The sequence below is a fragment of the Cherax quadricarinatus genome, chromosome 48 (assembly GCF_038502225.1).
Source record: "Cherax quadricarinatus isolate ZL_2023a chromosome 48, ASM3850222v1, whole genome shotgun sequence".
Classification (NCBI taxonomy): Eukaryota; Metazoa; Arthropoda; class Malacostraca; order Decapoda; family Parastacidae; genus Cherax; species Cherax quadricarinatus.
The window spans coordinates 7,129,422-7,146,161 of NC_091339.1; the positions used below are offsets into that span (position 1 = coordinate 7,129,422).

At 37.4% G+C, this 16,740-nt stretch overlaps 1 protein-coding gene across 11 annotated transcripts in view; it reads right to left on the reverse strand.

The window, feature by feature from the left end:
* Positions 1-16,740, reverse strand: part of Polr3H (RNA polymerase III subunit H) — a 797,681-nt gene that overhangs the window by 19,192 nt on the left and 761,749 nt on the right. For 8 of the 11 annotated variants that reach the window (XM_070094857.1, XM_070094853.1, XM_070094855.1 and 5 more), the window contains one exon: positions 8,975-16,652. In XM_070094857.1, coding sequence (XP_069950958.1) covers positions 16,530-16,652 — 123 coding nt within the window. In that variant the 3' untranslated portion in view covers positions 8,975-16,529. Of the gene's footprint in view, positions 1-8,974; positions 16,653-16,740 lie in introns of those variants that run through there. The other 3 variants (XR_011393262.1, XR_011393261.1, XR_011393263.1) reach the window with 3 other exon arrangements.

The window sequence follows — 16,740 nt, forward strand, 5'->3', positions numbered from 1 at the left end:
AAAAGATGCCAATTTCGGAATAGAGTCCAGAATAAACAAGAAAGACATTCCTGGCACTAAAATGACATTTCCTCTAGTCATTAGTCATGTCTCAAGTCCCCTCTTATATTCTTTTGCTTTCCACTTTGAATTTTTATTTTCACAAAAAATATAAGATTTACTGTTATGCAGACTACTGCATTAGTGTAAAAAATGGTATAAATATTATTGGTGCACTTGTGAAAGAATATTAGACTCACCAGTTGACGTGTATTGCACGCTTGGCACGATTTATTTACTTTTGAAGTTTGGTAAAAATCGAACATTTCTGCTACTTTGAGCTCAATTTCAAGGCACCTTTCTTTGTAAAACCAGTCAAAATCATCTCAATTTCTGTAATATGTCTTCCATTCTATAAAATGAGACCAAGAAAACTAGAATACAACAATAAATACCATACGAAAATACACTGCAAAGTCGCTGATTTATTAAAAAAAAATGGTCAAAGTTTTTTTTTTTCTCATTATGCACTGTGTGCTGCAGGATTTTTTTTAGACTGTGCACACTGACCACATAGACCCATTCTTTCATATGAAGGCCTACCAGCTTTCTCCCACTAGATTTGAGGCCGCTAGAATTTATGAGTACTAGTACGTCAAAAACCCCTACGCGTAAAACGTACTAGTACGACGAAAACCCTCAAAGGGTTAACACTCAGTGTGTGCAGTATTAAAAAAGTCTGGGACCACTTAGTATCTTGTGGGAACACCAGTTCAATCGAGTGCCAGCTAGAGCAAATAGCGTGGCAAACACCAGGGATTCACTGATGCCATGTCGTATTAACACTCCGCTTTTAAAAGGAAAGCGATGTTGACCCAGAGTTTAGGGGCTTTGAGATGGATGTGGCCACAAGTGGTCGAGGAAATATCAAAAACCTCAATAATAACCCACGTGCAACATCCTTTCATTTCTGATACCACTGGTAGTGTCGTCCTGCCAGAATGTCCTATAACCTATGCCCTAAGAAAAGAGGAACGATTCGGGAACATGTGCAATGAGTGTCTGGCAGGCCGAGTGGCTGGCTGGCCAGGTGGCCGATTGACTTTGGCTGTCTCTATCTCCATCTCTCTGTCTATCTCTACCTGTCTCTGTCTCTACCTCACAGTTATACATAAATAGTTTTTATACATAGTGTAAATTACCTAGGATAACCCAAAAAATCCAGATAAAATGCTATACTGTGCTTGTAGATATATGGCATAATAAGCATGACTGGCAAGTAATATGCATTTCACTTGTTCTGGAATCAGATGTGACTACATCGTGTGCAATACCTGTCTTCATGAGTAGCTCTCAGAGAGAGAGACAGACAAGCAGACAGGAACACACGCATATACAACAGGCCTAGTGTCTAATCGACATGTACCTAGGAGACACAGGCAGAAAGACAGATCAGCAGAGACAGAGATAAAGAGACAGAGCTAGACAGATAGATATCTTATATGTAACAGTGAAAACAAAACCAAGGCAGTGCACTATCATCAAGTGTCACTCACTGCTGCCCTGTCAGCAATGGAGTGACACTCATTTTAGACAGTGCTGCTTCAAGGAGTTTCGTATATACTCCAGCATGTCTAAAACATTGCTGGGACCTATAAATATTATATATTTCTAGACAATAGTAGGTGACCAAGGCAGGTGAAAATGTGACTATATGCATACTGTTTGAGTACCGAATATTAGTTTCAGAAAAAACATTGGGTATGAAATCACAAGTACTACAATTTGTAAGTATCATTAACAAAAAAATTATGTAAATTAAAATAAAAAAAACAAGAAAAAAAAGGTATATCAGTAACACTTCTGCAAGCGGCAGGACTCCATGTTGCCATCAGGTGAGTATCCAGCACCAACTTAGCGGTCTTATATCTCGGTAAGTACTGATCCTATTTGGGGGGGGGGGGTATTACACACAAAATTGCCCTCTATTTTTTTTTTTCCAAAATATTCAAGAGTACTGGCAGTGAAAACATAGGTCTATGTTTGGACAGTTTAAGGGCTAAATACTGTACACAATTCACCTAAAATAATAAACTAAGCATGGTACAATGACTTTGAAAGGCATGCAGATATTATGGGCATTTTAAAGCATGTTGCTATAGCATGATACAGGATTATTTAACCCATCATAATCTAGTCAAGTTAAGCAATGTGAATAAACTTACCTTAGATCCTAGTTGTTGCTCACGTGACTCAACATCAATGGAGAGGCTTGGTGTGGCCCAGGTTCATGGGGTGAAGTGGATGACTAGAGTTCTTGGGCTGAAGTTGAAACAGAGCTCTTATTTACAGGAGCCCTGAAGTATTTTCTTGTGTGTCTGCTGTGTATTACCTAGCAATACTGCATTCAGCTTACAGTAGGGCATAGTCAGATGCTCCAGATCCTTCTTCAGAACAATGCTTCTAGATGTGCCAAGGTCCTTTTCAGTGAAAAAATTTAAGTCTAGCAGCAATATGGAACTGCTCATGTAACTGTTGTAGTCTTGAACTATTTCTCTGCAGGCTCTTCTTCCTCATCCTCTTCTACTTTCTGAGTTTCTTCTGTCTGGTAATTCATTTCTGCCAACATTTCCTCTGGACTTCTTTCTTCCTCATTACTTTCTAAGGGTTCATTGATGCGTTCTGGTTGCATGTCTTCAAAGCCCTCACATGGCAATCTCCTTGTTAACTGTTTCCTCAACTTGACTCCCAACCAAGAAAAAACCTGTGAAATAATTCACCACAGCAGGCCATAATTTTCCACAGCCTGCATTTATTGTTAACTGAGGCACATTATCCCATGCATCTGCATTTAATTTATGCCAGAACTCTGCCACTTCAAGCTCTGAGTCATTATCCATTGCTGCAAGTAGTTTCTGCACCACTCTTCATGTGTAGATACACTCGACTGACTTGATTACACCTTGATCCACCAGTTGTATCAGTGATGTCCCATATATTTGGGTTTAAATCCTGCAGCACGTCAGGGAGAGCATGGGAATTATCAAGAGTCGGGAGATATTTGAATGCAAGGTTCTTGGTGATCAGATAAAATGTGACTTCATGAATAAAATTATTCTGGAACCAGTAACAAATAATTCCTCTGTCATCCATACTAACTGGTTATTGCCATATAACAGGCAATGTGGTTTTTCTTTCCATTTTAACCCCTTGACTGTTGCAACCCTAAATCCTCAGGCGTCGCAAAATTTCCCAAAATTTCTATCGATTGAGTACAAGAAACTGCCCATTTACAGATTTCAGGTACCCAATAATGTGGTCAGAAATTTGCAATTTGGCCAATTTCACGAAAATTAAAAAATATGACAAATTCAAAATAGGGTCCAGAATGAACAATGCAGACATTCCTGGCTCTAAAATAACATTTTCTTTGTTCATCAGTCACATCTCCAGGCCCATCTGATATTACTCTTGCTTTCTATTTTGAATTTTTATTCAAACAAAAAATAGAAAATTTACTGTTATGCAGACTACTGCAGTATTGTAATAATTGTATAAATAATATCAACCCATTCATGACTGCATATTAGAATGGCTACTTGGACATTTATTGGAAAATGACATCATTTGTTTACTTTTGAACATCGGCAAAAATCAAACATTTCCCCTACTTTGAGCTCTATTTCAAGGATCTTTTCATAGTAAAACCAATTAAAATCACCTCTATTTCTATAATATGTTTTCCATTCTATCAAATGAGACCAAGAAAACGAGAATACAATCATAAATACTGTACTATATGAAAATAGACCACAAACACGGCATTTTAATTAAAAAAAAAACGGAGTTTTTTTCTCATTATGCACTGCGTGCTGCACAATTTTTTTTATGTGGTGCACACTGACCCCACAGACCCATTTTCTCACATGTGGGCCTACCAGCTTTCTCCTGCTTGATCTAAAACCGCTAGAATTTACGAGTATATATACGTCAAAAATGGTGGCTCGTAAGATGCACAGTGGAACCTCTACTTGCGAGTTTAATCCATTCCATGACCTTGCTCGCAACTGGATATGCTCATTTGCAGAGTCAATTTTCCTCATTTAATTTAATTGAAACGCAATTAATCCGTTCCAGTGGAATTATGTACTTCAGTAATTTCGCTAACATCAACTCTACGGCTTATTTATCTATCTCACTTCATCTAATATGACATAATAAACAATATAAATAACATACAAACCTGATATTTACTCTAGAATGAATAAAATATGTCAATTCATGTAGTGGTATGGGCGGTGGACGAGAGTTTGTCTGGAGACCGGGCAAAATACTTCATGAATAATTTCGCTAATATCTATACGGCTTATTTATATATCACAGTTCATGTAATGACACAACAAACAATAAAAATAACATAGAAACATGATATATACTCTAAAATGAATAAAATATGTCATTATGTAACAGGTGGAGGCGGCCACAACCGCTTCCTCTTTGTTTTAGTAAACACTGCCATCTAGTGACGGCCTTTTGAAGCCGTCTATTATAATTGTTATATGTAGTACATTATTATTATTATATATGTATTATTATTATACATATTATTATTATATTATACTACTATTATACATATTATTATTATTATATAAATTTGTAATTTTTATTCACACAAAAAATATAAGATTTACTGTTATTCCTTATTGCAATAATTGTATAAATAATGTCAACCCATTCATGATTGCATATTGGAATGGACAGTGATGTCATTTGTTTACTCTGAAACAGCCAAGCAATTGACCATTTGTCCTAGGTTGAGCTCAATTTCAAGGCACTTTTCGTCGTGAAAGCAATCAAAATCATATCTATTTCTGTAATATATTTTCCATTCTATCAAATGAGACCAAAAAAACGAGAATACAACCATAAAAACCATTCAAAATTACCGCTAAGGGGTGGCTAATTGCTGAGAAGTGAACTCCATTATTTGTTCTTAGATTTCTTTCATTATTATTATTATTATTATTATTATATAAATAATTTGTAATTTTTGTTCACACAAATATAAGCTTTACTGTTATTTCTTATTGCAATAATTGTATAAATAATGTCAACCCATTCACGACTGCATATTGGAATGGACAGTTGTTTACTCAGAAACAGCCAAGCAATGGACCATTTCTCCTAGGTCGAGCTCTGTTTCAAGGTACTTTTCGTCGTGAAAGCAATTAAAATCATATCTATTTCTGTAATATGTCTTCCATTCTATCAAATGAGACCAAACAAATGAGAATACAACCATAAAAACCATTCGAAATTACCGCTAAGGAGTGGCTAATTGCTGAAAAGTGAACTCCATTATTTATGCTTAGATTTCTTTCATTTTTGGTGTATGTTAAGAAGCATCTTTCCATCATACATTGCCCAAGTTTCAATAAGATAGTCCAACAAACAAATGAGATACAATTCCTGAGATCAAGAGCAAGAGCTTCTCACCAGTGTCAAGGAACCTGTCTTGAGGTCTGCTCGCTTGTGGAAATTTTGCTCACGTATGGAAGCAAAAAATTGACCCATCGACTGCTCGTATTTGGAAAAACTTGCACATGGACACGCTCGCAAGTAGAGGTTCCACTGTATATATACGACCAAAAGAGTCAAAGTGTTAAAGCAAGGGGATTCTTTGAGCGATAAACAAGCATGGGGTCTTCACTCAGTCACCTGTTGCATTAGTGCACAGCAGAAAAAACTATCCTTTGCTGCCTTGAATCCAAGAGCACTTTTTTCTTGCTTGTTGATGCAAGTTCTAGTCGTCATCTTCCAGAACAATCCTGTGTCATCAGCATTAAACACTTGCTCAGGTCCATAGCCACCCTCAGCTATAATTTCCAGCAATTTTGCCAGAAAATTTTGTGTGTGGTCAGCAGAGGCACTCTCCCCACTGAACTTTACATAAAGAAGCTTATTACATGCTAGTGATTATACCATCTTTGACTCAAGATATACTCATTTGCAGGTATTCCTTCCTGATAATACACTTTTATAGCAAGGAAATAAAGTGATGCACATTTCTTTTTCTCCTGAATCAAGTCTTTCAGCATTTTTTCAGTTTTAGTTACCACTTTCCCCATTTTTTCAACATGTTACAATTTGGATGGCTCATCATATGAGCTCTTATCTCACTAAATGAATTGTTGAGTCCCTCACCCCATAGGCCTTGGCTGCATCAACCACATGTACATCACTTTTAAACGTATCTGTTCTCTCTTTTCTTCCCTAGAGGTATAGTTTCATGGTTATAAAAAGATCAGAAATAGCATGATAACATAAGAAGTTGCAGGGTACAAGTCCGCAAGGCAACTGTAGTGGCATGGATGGGAGGCGAGGGGATGGGTGTGAACAAAGCTACACTATACCTACCATGAAACAAGAGGCCTAAGGAGCTTGGGAGGGGAACTGGCCTGCCTGTGCCACCATGATGACTGACCACTTCAGAGAACAAGGTGGAAACAGAGTCGCTGTGAAAGGTGGAAAACCTGCAGAGCAAAATCTGGAACTGGATACAAAACAATTGCAAACAAACGCAATAATTGGAAGTGCGAAAGCTGGTGGTCTATGTTTTAATCAAAAGGTTTGGACAAATCTAGTTCCTTGGATGAAATCATCATCAGGGCACCAGCATTTTCAAAAGTATTTTGCAGTTTCTCTAAGTACTGTTTTGTGAATAACTAAAAAAAAAAGCCTTAAAATCTAAAATATTATCCATCCATCTGTTTTGTTCTTTAAGAATTTCTGCAACTGTCTTTGTAGCTGAAAGATTCAAGGTACAGTAGTATACTAGTTGTACACCTAGTTCAGTAATCACTGCTGCAATCAAGTTCATTATTACATTCCTGAGAGGGATCTTTAAGCCAGAAATGCTCATGATGTGCCAGGGGGTGGAAATGAGAGGTAATCAAGTTTGATCCAAGGTCCAAGTCAGGTCCAATTCCTTGGATCAAGAGCCCTTCAGGAGTGAAGGAGCCTCTCTAAGGGGTAATTTGGTTCAGTGACAATTTTTGTATACTTTCCAACAAAACTAGCAACATGTTTGACTAAAATTGTAACATGCAGCTGCAGTCTGGGGTCAACATCTGAAAAATATACAAACAGAAAAGCCAATTTAGGTTGGATAAGTACATGAGTGGGAGGGGTTGGATTTGAGTGGGACTTGCACATCAGAGCTTATTTCTTGGGTAGCACTGAAAATTGGGTTGGTCAGATGTTTGTTAGTGGGATGAATTGTAAAGGACCTGCCTAGTATGGGCCAACAGGCCTGTTGCAGTGTTCCTCCTTTCTTATGTTCTAAAACAGAGATTATTATTATAATAAAAAAGAAGCGCTAAGCCACAAGGGCTATACAGCGCTGAAGGGTAGGAAAGGAAGCGAGGGTATTGGGCGGCAGAAGGGGGGAGGAGCGATCAGTAGGTTACAGAAAACAGCGGGGCAGGGGATAGTGCAGGGTAGAGGGTAGCAAGAGATCGAGGTAGAAAAGGCTGAAGGTATCATCAGAGTTTGTGAAGTAAGTCAGTTGTTGACAAAAAGTCAATGAGAGTGTCCGGATGAAAGGTGGGTCCATCAGCGAGAAGGGAAAGTAAAGAGGTAGAGAGAGAGCAGCGGAGCGAAGACGACGTTGGAGGTAAATTCTGCGTGCTCGTTGATAAAGTGGGCAGTCTAACAGAATGTGGATGACCGATAATGGAACCTGACAATTCTCACAGAGAGGAGCAGGGCGCCTCTCCATGAGATATCCATGAGTAAGACAAGTATGGCCAATGCGGAGACGGGAGAGAGTAGTCTCCCAACCTCGGCACTGGGTAGGGTAGACCAACGTTGTTGCCAAAACAAAGATGGATAGCAGTTAAGAAATAGGAATTATGAAGAAATGTTGGAGGCTCTGGGAATGGCCCAGTCAGCAGTACATGACCTCCCAGTTTCATATAGTGGTGTTCCATTCACAGACTATTTTGCTGTAGTTGCTACCCACCTTCACACCCGTTGGCAACAATGTTGGTCTGATCTGCTATAAAAATTACATCCTCTTAAACTAAGTACAGGTTTCTGGCCATCTTCTTGTCATCAGTGTCGACGTTGGGAGACTACTACTCTCTCCTGTCTTCGCATCGGCCACACTCGTCTTACTCAAAGGTATCTCATGGAGAGGTGCCCTGTTCCACTCTGAGAATTGTCAGGTTCCAGTTTCTGTTAGCCATATTTTGTTGGACTGCCCACTATGAACGAGCATGCAGAATTTACCTCCGTCGTCACCACTCTACTCTACCTTCCATTCTTGCTGATGGACCCTCCTTTAACCCAGACACTCTCATTGACTTTTTGACAGCAACTGATTTACTGCACACACTCTGATGATGATGCCTCTAGCACTCCTCACAGCCCTTTCTACCTCTACCCTCTACCCCTGCACTATTCACTACCCCCCTGCACTCCATGACCTAATAATCATCCCTCTCCCTCTTGCTACCCAATACCCCTGCACCCTTCCCTGCTGCGCTGTATAACCCTTGTAGGTTTAGCGCTTCTTTTTTATTATAATAATCTGGGAATGACCTAGTAGATAGGAGTAAGAGGCATAACAAGGACAGTTATGCTCCCACAGTGATACCAGAAAATAGACAAGGAATATTTTTAGCAGCAAATTAAGCAATAAACCCAAATTAAATGAAGACAGGACACAAGGAGCATATTACATTCATGGGAGACTGCTAAACCCATAATCATAGTGGCTAAGGGAATGGTATGGAATCGGGTTCAATTCAATTGAAGAGAGGGAAGATAGGCTGAATTTCAATTCACTGGTATGTAGATGCCAATACTGAAAGGTCTAAGAGCATAGTTCATTCCTCTATAAACAGAATCTCACAAACAAAGTAACCATTTTTTTTTTTTGCATATTTTATACAACACGTTCAAAACCTTAACTGAGTAAATTATAGACAAGTGAAACAAAATATTTTATTTGATGAATGTATTTGATAAATATTAAAAGTTTGTATGAATGCTACAAACTAATTAATATCACAGCTTTGATATAAACATCTCCCTTACAATTACATCCTAAGTTAAAAACAAAATGTCAATTCAGTAGCTAAACTATTATACTAATTGATAACTCTTCATAAGTACATACCAAAATTTGAATCCATAAAAACCTAGTCAATAGGCTCTTGTGCATGTCTTAAGTAGTACTGTTTGTAAAAGTAGTGAGGGGTGTCCGTGTTCGGTCAATCTCTTAACACTGTTGTAGTATGTTATAAACTGCCAGAAGCTAACAAATATATTTTTCCTCCTTGCCTGTTCTCTAAATACAAATATTACCTCACTATCCAACTGGCACAGCAAAAATCATCAAATATATTTTACATTTAATTTAAATCCAAATGTATTATCAAAAAGCAAATATAAAATAGTGTGTTCAGTAAGCGTAAGTCTATATCAACATTTCACTGAAACCTTTCAACAGGCTATCATTCACACAAAATAATGTACCTCAAAACAAAAGGAAAGAAGGTATGGTAAGTGACCACACAATTACTGCATTAATCAGCTGTGAAAAAATAAAGCTCACACCTGTTATTAATGCTGCAGCCATACAATTTTGAAAGAACATTTACTACAGTTAATGAATTATCTTTTATATCCCATTTTATTGCAAAGTCAACCAATGCAACATCACAATGTTAATGGTAACTTTCCCACTTCCTGATATTCTTGCCTAAAATTACAATTGATTTTAAGTACTGTGATACTATTTATACTTGGTCTTGGGATAGTGGAGGTTCTAAAGATATCAGCATCCTTTCAGCTGTCAACCAAGTACTCCTTTCATTTAGCTTTAATTTTTTAAATTTACCTCAAAAGTGTGCACTTCACTATCACAACCTACTCATCATTCAGCTCACTGTATAAAAATAATTTCCCTTCAGACTTTACTCCCTAACATTTTGCAACAGTTTATGTAAGCTCTTCCAGAGTCACAGGTTTATATTATTATAATCAAATCACAGGTTTATAGTGTTAGCTGAAGCTTCACAAATAGTTCAGTTGTAAGCCCTCTCCATATCCACACCCTAAACTGTCAAAGAGAGAAAAACTAAATTGTTGTTGAGCAATTATGTATCTTGATTTTGCTATCTTATAAATGCACCACAAGACAACTGACCTCACAAATACATCAGTCTGTCTATAATGTTTTATATCTTTTTCCCCTCTAGAAATATCTATTTTGGGGGAGCAGGGAGGGAGAGACTAGTGAAGGGTGGTTAGACCCATGTCAAAATACTCCATGGTTTTACAGTCACCTTCAACAGGTCTAACTTTTTTTTAAAAGTGTTTGTAATACACTTGATGGATTTTATTATTAGTCTATGCAAATCAGTGAAGCCAAGGGAGTCAGTTCAGCACAAGGAGTGGAAGTTCAATCTTCTATTTTTTTAACAGAAAGATGCAAGTGCTACCTAACTGCATTCACCTGGTATGATACATCTGAAAAAGTATAATAAGAGGCTCTAAAGCAATTATATCAACGAGCACGCAGAATTTACCTCCGTCGTCGTCACCGCTCTACTGCCCTTACTTTACCTTCCCTTCTTGATGATGGACCCTCCTTTAACCCAGACTCTCTCATTGATGTTTTGACAGCAGCTGATTTAATGCACAAACTCTGATGATAATGATGCCTCTAGTACTCCTCACAGCCCTTTCTACCTCAATTTGCACTATCCACTGCCCCGATGCACTCCATGACCTAATCATCCCTCTCCCTCTTGCTACCCAATACTCCTACATCCTTCCCTTCCCGGCAGCACTATATGATTCTTGTGGGTTAAGCACTTCTTTTTTTATAATAATAATCTAAAGCAATTAGCATAGGTAGGATTCATGTTGGAATTAGAAATTGTTTTGATTGAATATGACTAAATTTAAGGGAAAGGAATGAATATCATAGTAATAATAGTAAAAATTATGCACAGTTTCAAGTAGAGTTAAAACTGACTATTATGTGAAGTAGTCATGCATGCATTACACTGAAAATACCAGCTAAGCAACAGCCAGTAATGGATCACGTGATCAAGCCATCTATGTATACAGAAGTAGAAGTAGAGTGAGTTTGGAAATAATCAAGGAAGAATGCGCACAAGTCTAAAACAGAAAAGTGACAGTTTGAGAATGGAAGGAAAGCATTACTTGAACCACAGGTTAAGTTAATTAAATGTAGGTTAACTTTTTATTTAAATTAAGGATAGTAAACCCCCATATGCTTGGTATGACCAGCCAAGTAATAAGACCTTCAGTGTAGAGAAATGAGAGCCAAAGTTGCATGTTGTAATGGGTAATCATTTGTGGCCAAGCCATCACCACTAAGATTCAGTCTTCTAACATTACAAATCACAACTCATCACAAAATGGCTTCCTCATTTTAGTAAGCTCTTAAATACACAAAACAACAAATAGACTTATTCTGAAATACAGTATTTCCCCCAAATTTTCAGGGGTTACGTTCCAAGACCACCCATGAATTTGGAAAAACCACGAATTCTGGATGTGGTTAAAAAAATGCCTATAAATGCCTATTTTTATAGTTTAAACCCTATTATGTCCCCAAAACACTTTTAATTTCAAACTCAGCTTCATACATAACACACACACACAAAAAAGAATGTAAAGATAAACCTGTATACAGTACTGTACTGCTATGTCTCTTATTATATTACATTATTATATTATCACACTGGCCGATTCCCGCCAAGGCAGGGTGGCCCCGAAAAAGAAAAACTTTCACCATCATTCACTCCATCACTGTCTTGCCAGAAGGGTGCTTTACACTACAGTTTTTAAACTGCAACATTAACACCCCTCCTTCAGAGTGCAGGCACTGTACTTCCCATCTCCAGGACTCAAGTCCGGCCTGCCGGTTTCCCTGAACCCCTTCATAAATGTTACTTTGCTCACACTCCAACAGCACGTCAAGTATTAAAAACCATTTGTCTCCATTCACTCCTATCAAACACGCTCACGCATGCCTGCTGGAAGTCCAAGCCTATGTCTCTTGCAGTACTATAATGTTAAATATCAATGTTACCCCCATATGTACTGTAATTCACGCAACTCCATTTTCTTTGGTATACGTACAATAAATATACGGTAATACTGTAATTTAATTTAGTAAAATTAAAGTGAAATGTACGGGCACTCACCAATAATGAATGATACCGACTGATGATGATGAATTAGCTGTGCAGTACGATGGAGGCAATGACTGCACAGCAAAGCAAAGCTCTTGTTTAAGCCATAATGGCACACTACTGAGACATAGCTTTTCTTTTCCCAGAGCAAATCCAGAAGTTCAACCTTCTCCTGGAGTGTCTTAAACTTCCTCTGGCACTTAGGTTCATTGCCAGAAGCCTTAGAAAGTGCGGGGCGTTTGGGCTGCATCTTAGGGCTTAAACAAGTACAAAACAAAAAATGCAAGAACAGTCGGACAAACACTCGAGATAGCTATGTGCGGTAAACAATTATGATGCACGAATGCTTTGCCTCGTCTGCCGGATATACGTCACAGGCCAGCAGCCAATCAGCAGCAAGGAGAAATGAATAACCCTCTCGGACTGGTACAGGGGCATTTCATCATCCCAAGCCGCGTTTTCCTCTACGGTCACTTTGTGTTCTCTCTACAGCACTAAAAAATTTAAACAGTACATACTAAATTTTACTGAATTTACGTTAATATTTTGTTACAAAATTATTAATTTATATTTTAAAACGCATAAAAAATTATATATTGCCATGAAAAAAGTCCCCCCAAAATTCTGCGAATTTGCAGGGATTTCCATGAACAATTATTAGTTAGGGTCTAAGAAAAAATCTGAAAATTCACTGGAGTCCACTGTTTTTTACAGTGGCTGACATCTAACAAGAAATAAAGGATCTATCTACCTGGAAAAATAACAGCAGCCTTCATCATATGAAGACAGTGCAAGATTTGTTTCCCCAAACTATGTACAGAGCCAACACATAAAAAAACTAATTCTTTCTAGTCACAAGCAATTATTTTTTTCCAGGCAAGTTGGGAGTAACATTTCTCTATCCAGACTGCAGGCAAAGCAACAGAGCCCTGGCACTCGCCTTCATGGAAACTGCCATCACAAGATAATCTACAGTAGCTAAAGGAAGGCATCTCCATATTCCATAACTCCAGTCCCCTGTACCTCAATGCATGCAACTGGAATAATACAGTGTGGCATAAATTGATAATGCAGTTAAATATTAGTATTGAAAACTTGAAGGTAATAAGATAAGGCATTCACAGGTCATCATTTGGAAACTAATATCTAAATTTCAATGAAAATGGTAAACTGGGACATACACAGACCAAATCCAATTCACATCTTTCAGAGGGACCAAAGAGATCAATATCCTAAAATATACAGGCACATTAAAGCTCAAAGCTAATTGGATGCAACACTCAAAAATTATCGCATGACAAGCAGTACTTAAATTTTCCAAATTTATTCCAAAACAAGCAAACTGGAACCTATGCAGGCAAAGATTAATCCAAACTTTTCTGTAAGTAACAGTGACCAGCTTAACCCCTTCACTGTCCAAAGCCCTGAAATAAACACCAGGGTCCATCATGTAGATCTATTTCATGGGCTCAGCTCGCTCAGATAAGATGCAAGCGATAAATTTTGGCCTAGATATGAGAGAATGCACCTATGCAACGAGTTTGCACAGTACAAAAAAAAAAAAAATCCTGCCTCACATGGTGCACGATGAGAAAAGGCAAAACTGTGTTTGGTTTAAAATAGCAACCGAGGTGTTTTAAAGGATAGTTTTTATCGTTTAATTGGCCATTTCATGGTATCATTTGATAGAATCAAGTCATGATACTGAAATAGAGATAAGTAGCTTGAAATCGGCCTCAAAATAGTGGAATATTTGATTTTTACTTATTTTCCTTAGGACAGGTAAAGCCCCCCCTACATCAAATAAGTCTGTTTCATAGGTTTTTACTAGGTCTAATTCAATTATTGGGACACCATAAACCATGACCAGTGATTCCTGGTTATATTTCGTCATCCGAGAAATAGGGTAAATCTTCAACTTTTTTGTGATGATCAGCTCAAAATGGAAGGCAAGTGTAAAACAGGAGAGGCCTGGAGACATGGTTAAAGAACAAAGGAAATGTTATCTTAGTGCCTGGAATGCATACAGTGTTTATTTTGGACTGCTTTTAAACTGAATTTTTTTTTTTAATTTTGTGTAAATTTTGCCAAAATTACAAATTCTGTGCACTTTGTAGGGTACTTCTGATAGTTGAATGGGCAGATTCCTGTGCTCAACTAATAGAAGAGTGAAATAGCTAAGAATTTAGTTGAAGTGAGCAATGTAATTATTCAATTCAACCAATTAATTGGTATAAAATAGGACTCAAAGTTAGTGAAATCACTGTTGCATAAATTTCATGCATACCATTAATTTTATGCCTGTATAATTCCACAAGTTTTTCATATTTTGTATTTTTTGTGTCACTACCTTCAGAAAAAGACTCTACCACAGAACAATTTTTTTTAAATCAGGACACTGAGCACTTTCAATTTAAGGGCTCTGCACAGTGAAAGGGTTAAGTACTTACATTTAAAGAAAAAAATTCTGAATTGTACAAAGTTAGCAATCTGGGTGAAATTTATGCATTGGTGATTTCACTGAGTCTTCTTTTAAACCAATTCAACCAAATTCTTAGCTACTTTGCTAGTATGCCTTCCATTCTACTGATAGAACAAAGAAACTACCCATTCAAGTATCAAAACTGCTCCCTAAAATACAAAGTTGGTAATTTGACCAGTTTTTTTTTTTGGGGGGGTACCTTTTTGAATGTTGGAAGCTACACCACTGAGGGTTTTGGAAGTAATCTGAGCCATTCCAGGATACTGAGAATGAGTTCAACAATTCTGGTCATAGGGCACATGTTTCAAAAATTTGATCCCTGTTACAGTACACAATTATTGAAAATTTGAAGGTGCTAGGATGAGGCATTTTCAAGTTATGAAAGAAATAAAATTGAACAGCTGGAGGAAGAAGAAAAAGAAAAGAACTCAGGCAACCTCTTAGAGGTATCCCTTCAGGGATACCTAAACAAACTGAAATGTCTGTCTTCATCTGCCTACACCATGACAAAATATCTGGCAGCACAGTAATATCATGGGACAAGGATATATAGCTTGACCCTTAGCTTAAACCAAGCTGCATTTTGTAACTCTGGTAGGGCTAACCTACTGAATGCTTCTTTTAGCTCTGATAACCAACTTAGCAGCAAACTCAGAAAGAAAACTACACTAATTTTTAGTACTGAAAGTGGTCATGAGAGAACACTACACCACTCCTGACTGAGTACTGGAAGTCGGCATGACTGAAAACAATAAGACTAACACCAGCCACTAATTTTAAAATTTTAAGACAAGAGCTCAGCTCTGCGAAGAACATCTCCACTAAAAGATTTTCATTATACTGATAGCACAGTTTAAAGAATAGGACAAAGTTTATTAAAGAACAGGTAGCTATGATTAATTTGCTAGTTGAGAAGATCCTGTAGGCTACCACCACATAATAGATCAAGTCATGCCAAAGAAAATTAACAAAGATGAGACAAGGCACCTGCAAGTTTACTTTTACTGAACAAATTTTTATTTACCAATAACAATATACCTGTAAATTATTATTATTATTGTTATATTTAGGGGAAGAGCTTAACTAGTATGACTCACAGTGTCTGAGGGAATGGGAGGCAATCAGGTTTGATCCAAGGAAGGGAAGAATAGATCAAATTCCTTGCATCAAGAGCCCTTTATTGGCATCAAGGAACCCCCTTATGGGGTATATGTTGTATGAATAATAATTATATACAGATCAAGGAATAGCAAATTCAATGTGCAACATTTTAGTTAAGACTTAATACACTATTACAAGAAATTTTCTAATATACTATTCAGAGAAATTTTCTACATATTGACTGAATTATTATACAAAGTCTTCATCAGCCGCAGGCACTGAGCAGTTGGCATATATAGCAAAATCTACATAGATACTTTCACAGGTAAATATGTCAAGCTTCATGGTTCTAATAGGTTCAGTTATCACACTTTACTGTCAATATATAAAGAAAAAATAAAGGAAAATGATCATTAGAGAATAACAGCACTTCAGACTTTAAAATGCGAACACTTTAATACTGAAAATAAAGTTATATGGCCATGTATAAGTGGTCAGTGAAATAACCTAACAATTTCAAAAACATTTTTAGCTACCATTGATTAAATATTTCTACTTTTGCATAACTCTTCAACAGTTGAGGTCATTTTACTCTGCAGTGAAAACTTAATTTCTAAGGTGACAGCAAATAAAATTAAGATAAAATATCAACCCTGAAAAGCAACTTACAACATAAGCATGATGCTTAGTTCTAAAAAAAATTGTCCGTTATTAGTCTTCTACCAAGGTCATGCAGCCTCTTCCAGTTCCTCTACCTCGCCATCTTCCTCTTCCTCCTCCTCCAGATCCTGTCCTGCACCGCCACTTGTCCACCACGACACCATGCCAAGGCCTTGGTCATTTATTGCACCCTGTTTGGTACGATAACATGGAGTCAAGTTCATGGAAAATAAATGATTCTACAACACTGTTTTATGGGGGGGGGGTAAGGAAGCTTAT